Source organism: Canis lupus, chromosome 13, assembly GCF_003254725.2.
Source record: "Canis lupus dingo isolate Sandy chromosome 13, ASM325472v2, whole genome shotgun sequence".
Lineage (NCBI taxonomy): Eukaryota > Metazoa > Chordata > Mammalia > Carnivora > Canidae > Canis > Canis lupus.
Window position 1 is genome coordinate 59,935,707 of NC_064255.1, and position 14,788 is coordinate 59,950,494.

General features: G+C 35.3%; 2 protein-coding genes across 25 annotated transcripts in view; one reads left to right on the forward strand and one right to left on the reverse strand.

Annotated features, from left to right (window-relative positions):
* CSN2 (casein beta) overlaps positions 1-14,788 on the reverse strand; it is a 113,355-nt gene that overhangs the window by 58,805 nt on the left and 39,762 nt on the right. The window contains exons 1-2 of one of the 4 annotated variants that reach the window (XM_049093024.1): positions 7,736-7,830; positions 5,001-5,123 (exon numbers count right to left, since the gene is read on the reverse strand). The exons of 1 other annotated variant lie outside the window; for it this stretch is intronic. The gene's annotated coding sequence lies outside the window, so the exon portion shown is untranslated. Of the gene's footprint in view, positions 1-5,000; positions 5,124-7,735; positions 7,831-10,859; positions 10,903-14,788 lie in introns of those variants that run through there. 2 more of the 4 variants (XM_049093026.1, XM_035710793.2) reach the window with 2 other exon arrangements.
* The window catches only part of STATH (statherin), a 55,586-nt gene continuing 48,467 nt past the window's right edge, over positions 7,670-14,788 (forward strand). For 2 of the 21 annotated variants that reach the window (XM_049093027.1, XM_035710848.2), the window contains exons 1-7: positions 7,670-7,817; positions 10,350-10,413; positions 11,716-11,736; positions 12,133-12,256; positions 12,609-12,635; positions 13,402-13,428; positions 14,487-14,559. In XM_049093027.1, the coding sequence (XP_048948984.1) occupies positions 10,363-10,413; positions 11,716-11,736; positions 12,133-12,256; positions 12,609-12,635; positions 13,402-13,428; positions 14,487-14,551 (315 nt within the window). In that variant the 5' untranslated portion in view covers positions 7,670-7,817; positions 10,350-10,362 and the 3' untranslated portion in view covers positions 14,552-14,559. The remainder of the gene's footprint in view (positions 7,818-10,349; positions 10,414-11,715; positions 11,737-12,132; positions 12,257-12,608; positions 12,636-13,401; positions 13,429-14,486; positions 14,560-14,788) is intronic. The other 19 variants (XR_007401727.1, XR_007401729.1, XR_007401732.1 and 16 more) reach the window with 17 other exon arrangements.

Below are 14,788 nucleotides of genomic sequence, written 5' to 3' on the forward strand. Positions count from 1 at the left end.
GTTTCCCTTCTAGTTTCAAAGGTATGCTGATCTTGTGTTCCAGAGCCAATTTCTCTTTCTCTCCTTTTTTACTCCCTACCAAAGCTTTTGTTTTCAATAGGAATGGTTGTGGTGAAGTAGTAATAATGACTATAACATGAAAAATGTACTGAGCATCCATTATGCGCAATATGATTATATGCATTGTCTCAATCTCACAATGTTTAATGACTGCACAGAGATAATTGGAGCTTGCTCCCAAAGGCACTACTGAATTTGGTCCTGTTGATTCAGTCTTACTGCTCCGTAAGTGTCTGTGTGATTCCCTTCCTCTCACTACTTCTTTGCATCAACTGCGTTTTCTCAGACTTAACATCGATGATCAGTAGGGTTTCGACCTCAACCTCTTTCCTCACTATATTCTTTCCTCTATCATCTTGCCAGTTTAAGAACCTTAATTACCCCAATAATTGCCCAAATATTTCAATACGATCCTGAATTTCTGCCTCCAATGTAAACTGACATACCCAGTTGTCTCCTGGTCTTCTCTGCTTATTTTTGTATTTCCTTAGTTACAATATAAGCACGGTGAGTATGTTTTCTCTTTGGTCTCCTGTCCATAGAATGCATCCATGTGAGCTCATTTTTTCTTCTAAGTTTGTCAAGTCTGTTTTTTATTATAATAAAATGAAACAGGAATATATTATTGACTCTAGTTGCTCTGCCGGTAACTGAATAGGCTTGGAGGATTTGTAGACTCAGATAACGGTTGTGGTTCTATATTTCTTTTGGAAATGTGGAAAATAATGAAAAAGTAAGTCATCAAAAAATATTATTTTCACCTAAGGAATCTGCCAGAATCTCTCAGGAAGTAAGTCACAGCATTTTTATGTTACATAAGCATTGAAAATTATTTTTTCCAAACCATTAGAGTTATTTTATTACACATAATTTATTTTATAGAAATGTGCATGGGTGAAGAATGTGGACATCCTTCCTTGTTAGGCACAATGTATTGTCTTACACAGTTAGATATTTTATTCTATGTAAAAAATCTGCATTTTTTCCTAAGGAGAAAAACCAATGTTCGTGAGAACTCTACAGAGGTCTAACATATGTAAGGGCCTGTGTTCTAATACTATTCTAACATTTGGAAAAGTTAGTCTGCTGTCTAAATAATAGGGACAAACTTATAACATGTTCATTTTCTAGCTATGCACAAAATATCTGTGTTAGTTTTATTTCTTTGAGTGAATCAATTAACGGAGATTTATTCTTGCTTAGCTACACTACTATCAAACTTCTTGAAATTTTTAAATAATGGAGATCTTGCTATTGAGTGTCTTCCATTACCATAAGCTTGTGTTTCCCCAACGTGGTATTTCAAATATTTGTCAAATACATTCTTATCCAGGCTATATTTAATGAACATCTTTAATTTATACTGCTTAACACTTTAGTTTAAGAAGAAATTTTATATGATAACCGCAGCCACAGCTTTATCCTGTAGTTATATGTACAGTTTTCTGATACACATGAATATAAACAAAATGTTTAAATTCTTCTATTTATATACTACCTAAAATTGTCTTCTAAACGTATTTATTCATCTAACTAATATTTATCGCATATGTATTACATGTCAGACTCATTTTAGGACTCTGAAGATAAAGCAGTCTGTGACCCACAATATTTCTGTCCTTACCAATAGTTATTAAAAAGGAATTTGGGGGGGCTCCTGGGTAGCTCGGTCTGTAAATGTCTGCCTTCTACTCAGTTCATGATCCCAGGGCCCTGTGATCAAGCCCCACATTGGGCTTCATGCCCCACAGAGAGTCTGCTTCTCCCTCTGCCACCTCCATTATTCTCTCTCTCTCTCTCTCTCTCTCTATCTTTCAAATAAATAAAATCTTAGGAAAAACTGAGAGCTTGTCTCTTAAGATCAGGAATATGACAGAGATGTCCACTCTCACCACTGCTATTCAACAGAGTACTAGAAGTCCTAGCCTCAGCAATCAGACAACAACAAGAAATAAAAGGCATTCAAATTGGCAAGAAGTCAAACTCTCCCTCTTCACAGATGACATGATACTGTATATAGAAAACCAAAAGAATCCACCCCAAGATTGCTAGAACTCATACAGCAATTCAGCAATGTGGCAGGATTGCCACAAAATCAAATGCCCAGAAATCAGCGGCACTTCTATACAGTTAACAATGAGACTGAAGAAAGAGAAATTAAGGAATCAATCCCATCTACAATTGCACCCAAAAGCATAAGATACCTAGGAATAAACCTAACCAAAGAGATAAAGGACCTATACTCTAAGGACGAAGGACACTTTTTAAATCCAGGAAGACACAAAGATATGGAAAAACATTCCATACTTCTGGATTGAAAGAATATATATTGTGAAAGTGTCTATGCTACCCAGGGCAATTTACACATTCAATGAAATCTCTATCAAAATACCATGGACTTCCTTCACAGAGTTAGAACAAATAATCATCAGATTTGTATGAAACCAGAAAAGATCCTAAATAGCCAGAGGAATGTGGGAAAAAAACAAATCTGGGGGCATCACAATGCCAGATTTCAAGCTGTATTACAAAGCTGTGACCATTAAGACGGTATGGTATTGGCAGAAAAATAGACACATAGATCAATGGAACAGAATAAAGAGCCCAGAAATGGACCCTAAGGTCTATGAATAACTCATCTTGGACAAGGTAGAAAATAATATACAATAGAAAAAAGGCAGTCTCTTCAAGAAATGGATTTGGGAATATAGGACATCCACATGCAGAAGAATATAACTAGACCATTCTGTTATACCATACACAAAGATAAACCGAAAATGGTTCAAAGATCTAAATGTGAGACCATAATCTATCAAAATCTTAGAGGAGGATACAGGCAACAACCGTTTTGAACTTGGCCACAGCACCTTCTTGCAAGACACGTCTCTAAAAGCAAGGGAAACAAAAGGAAAAGTGAACTATTGGGACTTCATAAAGATAAAAAGCTTTTGCACAGCAAAGAAACAGTCAACAAAACTAAAAGACAACCTACAGAATGGGAGAAGATACTTGCAAATGACATATCAGATAAAGGGCTAGTATCCAAGATCTATAAGGAGCTTATCAAACTCAACACCCAAAAAACAATCTAGTCATGAAATGGGCAAAAGACATGAATAGACATTTCTCCAAAGAAGACTTAGACATGGTCAACAACAACAAAAAATGCTCCACATGACTTGCCATCAGGGAAATACAGATGAAAACCACAAGCAGATACCACTTACATCAGTGAGAATGGTTACAATGAGAAGACAGGCAACAAGTGTTAGGGAGGATGTGGAGAAAGGGGAGCCCTCTTGCACTGATGGTGGGAGTGAGAATGCAAGCTGGCAGAGCCACTCTGGAAAACAGTGTGGCATTTCCTCAAGAAATTAAAAATAGACCTACCCTATGACCCAGCTAATGTGCTATTGGGTATTTACCTCAGATGTAGTGAAAAGCCAGGACACCTGTACCCCAATGTTCACAGCAGCAAAATCCACAATAGCCAAGCTGTGGAAGGAGCCTCGTTGTCCTTCAACAGATGAGTGGATACAGAAGTAGTCTATATATACAATGGACTATTACTCAGCCAACAGAAAGGATGAATACCCACCATTTACTTCGATGAGGATGGAACTGGGGAGTATTTTGCTGAGTGAAAGAAGTCAATTGCAGAAAGACAATTATATGGTTTCACTCATATGTGTAATATAAGAAATAGTGAAAGGGACCGTAAAGGAAGGAGGGGAAACAGAATGGGGAAAAATTAGAGAGGAAGACGAACCATGAGAGACTCTGAACTCTGGGAAAGAAACTGAAGATTGCTGAAGGGAAGGGGGGGAGGATGGGGTAACTGGGTGATGGGCATTAAGAAGGGCACGTGATGTGATGAATACTGGGTTTTATACTATATATTGGGAAATTGAGTTTCAATAAAATATTTAAAAAATGAAATGGTACCACATTTTATAACTGCTAAGGGATAAATATCTTTTTCTTTTAAAAAACAATGAAAGGAGAACTTTAAAAATATATGTAACACAGAGAGTAGCCATTGTTCTGCTATTCTACCTAGCACCCTTTCCTCCTCTTCCTGATAAAAGCACCACTCCCTTCTGTCCCCACCCCCCTTTTATAGAGCTCTTGGTCTCAATAGGTGACTCAGGGGAGGCTACAGCATGGAGCACCCAGCTATGCCAATCCTATCCCTCCCCAAGCCACAGTGGTGGGTCTGTATTCAAACTTGGCCAGCGTATATCTTGTTCTACTGACCCCTGTGACAGTTTCAATGATGAGCTTATGACTATAAGTAGGACAAGTGGTATTATTTTCTGGATTGATTTCAGGAAATCAGGAGAGACAATATTTTGCCTTTTTCAGAAGTTATATAGTTGGAGTCATACAGAATGTAGAGTTTTCAGATTGGCTTCTTGCACTTAGCAATATCCATTTAAGTTTCCTTCATGTGATTTTAGAGGTTCACACCTAATTTCATCTTTTTTTTTTTTTTTTATGACAGTGTCCTTAGAGCTTTATAAAACAGGCAGGGGGGTGGGGGCGCAGATTTAGCTGATACACTATAGTTTGCTGACTTCCAATCTAGATAGCTTATTTCATTTTAGCACTAAATCATATATCATTGTATGGATGCACCACACTTTATCCTCCACCTATTGAAAGCCATCTTGTTTACTTACAAATTTTAGCAGTTATGAACAAAGCTCCTATAAACAAAAATAAAAAATAAAATAACTTAATGATCATTTAAGTTCAAACTCATTGTAAAAAAACTTTAGCTCCCTACTCTGCTTTTTATGTATATGCTGTCATATTTTGCATGTTTCATATTTGTGATTCATATTTTTTTACATCTAATTATGGCCATTTCTTTTGCACCAAAGAAGTCCCTTTAAAACTTCTTGTAAGGTTAGTTTAAGGCTGATAAACTTCTTTACCTTATGCTTGTTTCGGAAACTATCTCTCCTTCATTGTGAATGATAACCTTGTAGGGTTGATTGTAAGTTTTCTCCTTTCAACACTTGTGTCGTGTAACTCCTTTGTGGTCTACAAAGTTTCTGCTGAAAAAATCAGATGAAAAATAGCCTTTAGGGTTTCTCTTGTATGTAACAGTTGCTTCTATCTTGGTGCTTTTTAAAATGCTCTCTTATATTTAATATCTGACATTTTAATTATTATGTGTCCTGGTGTGGACCAGGATGGGTTAGTCTCATTTGGAAGTCTGTACAGTTAAACCTGATGTCCATTTCTTACCCCAGGTTAGGGATGTTCACAGGTACTAATTTTTCAAATTAGTTTAATGCCCCTCTCTTCTTCTGGGAAATTTATAATGCAAGTAAATGTTCATTTCCTTAATGTTGTCCAAGAGATCTCTTAACCTATCTTCCTTTGTAAAAACTCTTTACACTTTTGCTAGATAGTTTGGGTACTTTTCATTAGCCTGTTTTCCAGATCATTGATACATTCTTCAACATCTCCCAGTCTACTGTTGATTCCCACTTCATTTTAGTAATTCACAGGAGAATAGACACCAAATAGTTTTTTAGTTAAAATAATCATCATTGCAGAACCTATCACAGACTATAAACTATTTCATTGTGAGACAAATAAGGAAAGGAGAAAAAAGAAAAAGAGGAGGAAGAGAAGAAAGAAAATCCAGCAAAAATACCAACAGAAATACCCATTCACTGTTTGCACACTTATGCCACAATGTAATGTCAGACTTATGATACAGCAATAGCACTTTATTGATGTTTCCCTTGTAATTGCATTTTCAAACAGAACACTGGTTAGTTAAAGAGGAAATGATATCTGTTTTACTTAAGTGTAAAATATCAAGACATGTTCTGGTCCATCAATATTCTAAAATGACCTACTGTCCCTGGAAGATGGCAAGAGAATAAACACAAGAAGGTTATTCCAGTGCTTAGATTTCACCTTCTTGTTTCCCATACTCTCAGGCCATCCCCATGCTTTTATCATGTTAAAGCAGAAAGTAATGAGTGGGATCATGTTGACATTTTGGTGTCCAACCTAAAATATGGGTGAGTGAAGTTTAATTGTAGATTGTAAATGTGTATATTCACGTCTCTCTATTTTTATTACCTGGCAGTTTGGTTTTGTTGCAGATACTGTTCAGTATTGCCCGTAGAGAGTTAGTTCACTTCTTCATGAGGTTATGAATCTCATAGATCTATTACAAGTGTGCCTACTAACATTGCTTACATAAATCAATGAAAAATTAAGGGAGGGAAGAAATTAGGTGAGAGGTAGAGGGAGATAGATAGAAACTACTTAAAAAGAAAGGAAGTCATATGATAATTCTAAATGAAAAAGCAGGGCTGGTTTTTAAAACTCAGGCTTATTTCAATACCTACTAAACCCTTCATATCTTTTGTCCATTGACAATATACTAAAGATTAATTTTGCTTTGCACTTGAGAAAAGACTATATATCTTCAAGGCTTAGAAATCAATGAAGTTATGTTCAATAATTTAAATAATTTCTAATGTCTGGTTCAAATATATCATAGATTATTTACCATTAGGTAAATATTGTCTTGAAACACCTGATAAAAATTAAACCTTCAGTTTATTTATAGGACCTAATTTCTAGACAAATAATACATTATTGAGTCTATCATTTGGTTTCTCAGTCTTTATGCTACACACATAATTGCCTGAAGACACTGTTAAAATGAGATTCCTAGTGCATCTCTAAGCTTCTGATGCAGTGCATCTTGAAAGAGGGCCTATGAATTTCCATTTCCAGAAGTTCTCAGGTTATTCTGATTCTGATGGTCTCATGTATCACTTTCAGTAACAGTGGACTATCATGTAACATTTACAACCTCTAAAAATGATTTTCTGATATTCAGTTCTGACCACTTTGAATTACTTAACCAGTAGAAAAGCAGTGACTTTTTATACAAATTTACCTGGAGACTAAACAAAAATAAATTTCCTCCTTTCTAGAGTAAAATGTACACATGGCTTCCACTGAGGAACATGAGCCCCCTTAAAGGCTCAAGTAAATTCAATTCCAAAACATATGTTTCCAGTTACTTGTGAGGTATGTAGACTAAGCATCTATGGTCATTTGATTTGAAAATAAGAATTATTTTATCATACAGTACTCAATAGATGACTGAATTTTGGCCAATTTGGATATACATCAAGACTTAAAGCATGCCAAAGCCAATTGAAGAAAACACATTTTAATAGTTTGGAGGAAACACACGAGATGAATGAAGACTCCAATTTTGTTATGACAGTTGTCACCAGTTATTAGACACAAGTAGAATTTTAATAAAATGGTATCATTTTTGGCATAGAGTACTTCCGTCTTGGACATGCATTTGTTGAAATAGGGAGATGCTTTGCTTCAGAAACATTTTTACTCTTTCAATCATTTATTTCTATGCTTGGTTTCCTGCGATTTTCTTTCCCCTTTGTTTTATTCACATATGCCTAGACTAAGACTGGGATTAATATTTGATGGGTCCATTTGTTTCCTAGTCATCTGCTTTACAATCTCCTATTGTAAAATCACCATGTTCAGTTTATCTTGATTTCTGGGGACAGGTTTGGGCATCATTTTCAGTTTAATAATATGTTCTCATATTTGACATGATTTAGAAAAACAAATGGAGGATTTCAGTGTATTTAAATACCTCGGTCCTCTGGGAAAGCACATCATCTCTTAGGGCTTCAGAACTTTGGCCTCTGACTCCTGAGTCTTCTCTCAGTTAACAGGTAATATGTTCATGTACAATCAAGTATGAGGTTATATTTTAATCCTTTGTGTTTTTTGGAATAAGTTGAAAACTATTTAGAAAACGTATATTACTGCCTAGTGTTTTCTAATGAAAAAACAATTTAAAGACATAATGACCTGATGTGAGGATCTGAAGGTGAGTTCAGGATTTCAGTGCCTCTGAATTGACAGTGATCATTGGACAGAGAGATGGATATGTCAAATGGAGGAGATGTGCTCCATCATCTCTGCTGGTGGGATTTTCTAAAAGCTTTTTTAGTTTCTTGATTATGTATGTGACATCGGCTTTGTTAAGAATTACTTCTACCTTTATTTTAAAGTTTAAGTTTAAAAGAAAATGGTATCTGAATAGATCAGATCCCTTTTGGCAAACACGTGTATTCAATAGTATTAAGTCACCTTTATAAAAAGTTACTTTATTCCCAGAACTAATCATTTTCCATAATCTTTCCATGCTCTTTTCATCATTCGAAATAGTTTGTTTTTCTGCATAATAATAATGTATAAGGGACTTTTTCATTTTAATAATTCATTTCATTTAACCCATTTTAATTTTAATTTAATTTGGCTGGGAAAAAAAAAAAAACCTGTAGTGTTTCAGACTTTTATCATTCTGTTCCTTGGGAACTATTATTTCAAAGCCCTTAATAATGTATCATCTATCTATCTGTCTATCTATCTATGATCACTTCCTGTGAATTTCTCCCAATCTTCTACTTTCAACAAAATGCCAGCTAGAAACTTCCTATTTTGTATCGTAACATGACTGAATATTGGATTTCACAAGTAGATGATAGAAAAATTTCACCAAGAAATATTTAATTCTTATGAATTGTCAAATGCCACAGTCCTGAGTTTAAACTAATGGGGCAAAATAACAGATAAAGAACAAGGAAAGTGCCATTAGCCCTGAGGTCTGCTTTATATGTTAAAGATTTAGAGTTATTAGTAGAAGAACAGTTGCTTCTCCCTGTAGTCGTTACTCTAATGTTCTATCAAAACCAGGGGTTAAGAGAAAAAAGATTTGACCTATTATTTATCTTATATTTGAAAAATTTGGGATCCCTGGGTGGCGCAGTGGTTAGGCGCCTGCCTTTGGCCCAGGGTGCGTTCCTGGAGACCCGGGATCGAATCCCACATCGGGCTCCCTGTGCATGGAGCCTGCTTCTCTCTCTGCCTGTGTCTCTGCCTCTCTCTCTCTCTCTCTCTCTATGTGACTATCATGAATAAATAAATTAAAAAAAAAAAAAAAGAAAAATTTTTATTTATATGTCTTCAATTAAGAAATAATAAATCAGGGTTTCTGGGTGGTTCTATTTGTTGAGCATCTGCCTTTGGATCCGGTAGTATTCCAGGGGTTCTGGGATTGAGTCCTGTATGAGGCTCCCAGCAGGGAGCCTGCTTCCCCTCTGCCTCGGTCTCTGTGTCACTCATGAATAAAAAACTAAAATTGAAGGAAAGAAAGAAAGAAAGGAAGGAAGAAGAAAGAAAGAAAGAAAGAAAGAAAGAAAGAAAGAAAGAAAGAAAGAAACTATTTTTCTACAATAAAATTGGATTCACTTACATATAGAGAATTACAAATACATGTCAATTAATCCCAGATCATGTCAATTTAGTTGAAGCAATTAATATGGAGAATACATTATTTTCACGCATTCAGTTTGCCAAAGTATCTATAGATATTGTCCCTGGAATTTTTTTTAAGGTTTTATTTATTTATTCATGAGAGACACACAGAGACAGACAGACACAGGCAGAGGAAGAAGCAGGCTCCATGCAGGGAGCCCAATGTGGGACTCGATCCCAGGACTCCAGGATCATGCCCTGGGCTGAAGTCAGGCACTAAACCACTGAGCCACCCAGGGATCCCAGTCCCTGAAAATTCTTTTCAATTTGATGCTTCTCTGCCAAGTATCATTCATTATCCAATACCAAGGTCACACCATCTACACTCTTCTCAAGCCAGGAACCTGGTTCCTTTCACTCACTTTGTTAGGAAACCAGTCCCTGTTGCTTGTCATTCTATCTTCTAAACATTTCACTCTGCCTTGATTCTCCTCATGCCATTCTGTGGCCACCATAATCTCACAACAATCTAAGGGCTGGCCTGATCCCATCATTGTCTTTACATGCTGAATGATGTCCCTTCTAGCATGCTACCCTCTCCTTCCTTTGTGTTCTTCAGCTGGCTCCCAACACCTCTTTCTTCTATATAGCCTAGTACAACTGTAGCTTTTGCTTTATTTTAATGTCCTCATCCTCTTGGTCTCTTCAAGATGTCCCTTTTGGGTGTTTCTATAGCACGTTTCTATTTCCAAATCGTGGCACCTATATTGATTTAGCAATGTCCCCTGCCAATCTCTAAGTTCCCTCATGTCAGGCAATGTGCTTCCATTGTCTTTGTCTTTCCAGTGTGTTTCCCAAGGCTTTGGAGAATAGTCAGTCAATAAATGTTTGACTTGCAAATGCAGGAGTGAATATGCTACTGATTTTCACATATGCTTTCACAGGAATCAGCCAAATATGAAGATCTTTGTCTTTGCCTTTGTCATGGCCCTCATGATTGCCATGATTGTAAGTATATCCGGAAATTTTGAACAATATATTCTCAGTAGTTCTCCAAGGAGTCTCCTTATTTCTTGTGTTCTGGTCATTGTTTGTATTTTCTTGATAACAGCTTTATAGATTTTAATATTTTTATTAGCCATTTCTTTGAATTAACCTAGACATTCATTAGGGATTTAGAATAAATCTTGGGTGCACACACTCACATACACATGCACACACACACACGTTAAATACACATGGACACACAAGTGTAATTAGCTTAACATAAAAGCAACATTTTTAAATGAGCTCCATGCAGCTGTGCAGGTAAGAAGCTAAATATTACAAGGTCTAGACCAACCAAATGTCAGGAGTTCCTGCCTGTATTGTCATTTACTTGTATGTCACTAGGTAAAACTTGACCTATCTGAAACTTTCTTCCTCCTCCACTTCCTCCTCCTCCACCTTCTTACCTCCTTCTTCTCCTCTTCTTCATCCTCTTCTTCCTCTGCGTCCTCCTCCTCTCCTATTCCACTTCCTCCTTCCCTCTCCTTTTTACCTTCCTTCTCTTCCTCCTCCACTTCCTGATCTCTTCCCTCCTCTCCTGTCCCCCCACTCAACTTCCTGTTTCTGTCCTTCCCCTCAACCTTCCCTTTATTCTCCCCTCTTCTTTCACCTCCTTCTTGTTGACTCTTCCTACCTTTGTTTCTTATTCTGTTCAAATAATGTTCTTTTCTGGGTATTCTTTGTGTCTAGTTACTGACATATTCATCAAGAAATAATACTTCTTCAGTCAATCCAACAAGTTCTAGTGGATGTTATCAAAACAAATTGTTTATGATATCACAGTATATAATACTTAGTTTTCTAATAAAAGAACAGAAGTGCAAAAAATAAAAATATAAGAACAAAGAAAAACATAATACCAGACTCTATTAGCACAAAAAATATTTGAACATCAGTATCTCTTAAACTATATAAAACATAGCCATGTTAAAAAAAATTTGTTTTGAAGAAACCCAAAGCTTAGCTTTTCAGTATCTCTCTGTTCACACATGATAGATTTTCCTTCCTTTCACACATGCAAAAAACTTGCACCAGAGTGATTTGATACTGGAATGTAGCAAGTTATTTATAGCAAAAACCTACTCCTTACTCATTTTAAACATGTCATTAAACAACAACAATAAAAACTAATTTAGCATATTAGTTACAAAGAGTTTGTCCTCATTCTGTTTAATCATAATTATGGCAGCTTGGTGCATTTTTGTACTCAATTTGAAGTTATAAAATGAAGATGCTGATTAGTATTTTTTACTTTTTTCCCAGGGAGCTGATTCCTCTGAAGAGGTAAACATTTTCATTCACTTCAGGGAGCAGATTCATCTGAAGAGATAAGACATTCTCATTCACTTCATTTGATAATGAAGACTGTAATGAGATTTTAATCTGTCTCTATTTTAAAGGAGATAGTTTTTTCCTTACCATATAAGTTTTCCCCTGATAAGGTGGTATAGTGCAAACATATTTTGTCCCTGAGTATTTACTCTATAAGAAGAATCAAAACTTCTCTCTGAATCATACCTATGTGTTAAATTGTTAAATGCTCATAACATTTATCTTAATGAAATGTACCAATGATATCTCTTATTATTTTGACATGTCCTATTAATGATAAGGCCTCAAAAATTATTAGTCATTCATAAAATGAAGATGCTGATGATTATTTTTTACTTTTTTCTCCAGGGAGGCTATTTATCTGGAGAGATAAGACATTTTCATTCACTGATAAACTTGATAATGATGCCTGTATTAAAATTTTTATCTGTTCTTATTTTAACAGCGATATCCACGGTTTTATCCCTACCCTGTAAGTATTCCCCTGATATTGTGGTATAATACAAATATATTTTGTCCGTATTTATTCTTTAAGAAGAATCAATACTCCTCTCTGAATCATATCTATGTGTTAGATTGTTAAATGCTCATAACATTTATCCTAATGAAATGTACCAATGATATCTCTTATTATTTTGACATGTCCTATCAAAGATAAGGCCTTAAGAATTATTACTCATTCATAAAATGAAGATGCTGATTAATTAGCTTTTACTTTTTTTCTCCAGGGAGGCTATTTATCTGGAAGATAAGACATTTTCATTCACTGATAAACTTGATAATGATGCCTGTATTAAAATTTTTATCTGTTCTTATTTTAACAGCGATATCCACGGTTTTATCCCTTCCCTGTAAGTATTCCCCTGATATTGTGGTATAATACAAATATATTTTGTCCGTATTTATTCTTTAAGAAGAATCAATACTCCTCTCTGAATCATATCTATGTGTTACATTGTTAAATGCTCATAACATTTATCCTAATGAAATGTACCAATGATATCTCTTATTATTTTGACATGTCCTATCAGAGATAAGGCCTCCAAAATTCTTAGTCATATAGTAAATTGAAGAGTTTAGATGGCATCAAATAAGAAGGATCAGAAGGATAGATGAAGGATATTTGGATTAACACAAGCTAAAGAATATGGAACTTTTGAGAATCAGTAATCTTATTATAAGTCAAGAGTCAAGGTGGCTACGACCTTGATGACGTAAAAAAAAAAAATTTGTTTTGAAGGAATCCAAAACTTAACTTTTCAGTACCTCTCCCATTCACATATGATTTTCCTTCCTTTCACATGTACAAAAAACTTAATGTAGCAAATTCTTTTTAGCAAAAACCTACTCTTCACTCATTTTAAACATGTCAGTAAACAAAAACTAGTTCAGCATCTCAGTTATGAAGACGTTGTCTTTATTTTGTTAAATCATAATTATGGCAGCTTGGTGCACCTTTATACTTAATTTGGGGTTATAAAATGAAGATGCTGATTATTATTTTTTACTTTTTTCTCCAGGGAGACTATTTATCTGGAGCAATAAGACATTTTCATTCACTGATAAACTTGATAATGATACCTGTATTAAAATTTTAATCTTTCCTTATTTTAACAGCCATATCCACCCGTTTATCCTTACCCTGTAAGTGTTCTCCTGATACTGTGGTATAGTACAAACATATTTGGTCCCTGAGTATTTATTTTATAAGAAGAATCAATACTTCTCTCTGAATCATATCTATGTGTTGAATGGTTAACGGACACCTTGATTGATTGTACTTAATTATGATACACTGGTAAAAGACCCAAGTCTTGGCACTAGTAACAATTATATGGAAATTCATAAGGCCAACCTGAAGAAGCCAACTAATCTCTTGAGACTCAAGTATCTCTGTGTGGCAAATAATTGCCTTGGCCAAAAAGAATAGTTGAAATTCTAATTCTATTAAGTATAATATATGACTAATGCAGTATAGAGGCTACTAAAACACATAGGAGATGGTAAGTCTTCACCTTCTGATTCTTTTGGAGGGTGATGAAGTTAATCGGCTAAGTTAATTGACCATGCTAAATAAGTTAGGAAACTTCATTTATTTAACATTTTTCTTAATGAAATGTACCATTGATATCCTTTATTATTATTTCAGTGTGATAAGGTCTAAAAAATTCTTAGTCATAGAGCAAATTAATGATTTAAAATGGCATCAAATAAGAATCAGAAGGAAAGAGGAGGAATATTTGGATTAACAGAAGCTAATATTAAGGAATATGGAATTTCTAAGACATAGCAAGCTTATTATCAGTCAAGAGTCAAAGTAGAAATTCCACCTAACCTGGAAGTAGCAATTTTCCTTCTCCCTGGAATATTCAAGGATGGGCAAAGTAGGAGCTTGGAGGTAGTATTATAAAGGATATGTAAATCTTTTATAAATGGTTGGCTATCATTAATCCCTCATGTATTATAAAATGATGAAACTGTCAACAAACAGTAGAGCATAAATGCTTTATCATTTTACCTTCTTTTAAACATTTCTCTAAAAAAAATGAAAACATAACCAAAAGTTAGAAAAAACAATCATGTAGCTGATATGTAAGTTCCTACCAAGTTTAACAACCTAAATTCTTAATAGAAGTTAAGGTGAATATTTGCATAGCAATCGTCTCAATTGTCAGCCATTGTCTCTTTCCTTTTGTTTGTAGGCCCCAGCACAATACCCTCCTTCTTCATAGCCATCATTTTGAATATTAAGAACCCTAGGACATGATTATGGAGGTAAGCTGGAACTAGTGACATTTTATAGTCTTCAGAGGTATCAATGGTGGTGTTAAAACTAGAGAAAACAAAAACAAGATATTAAAACAAAAAAGCAGGGATGCCTGGGTGTCTCAGGGGTTGAGAGTCTGCCTTCTGCTCAGGGCACGATCCCAGAGTAGGGATAGAGTCGCACTGGGCTCCTTGCAGGGAGCCTGCTTCTCCCTTGGCCTATGTCTCTGCCTCTGTG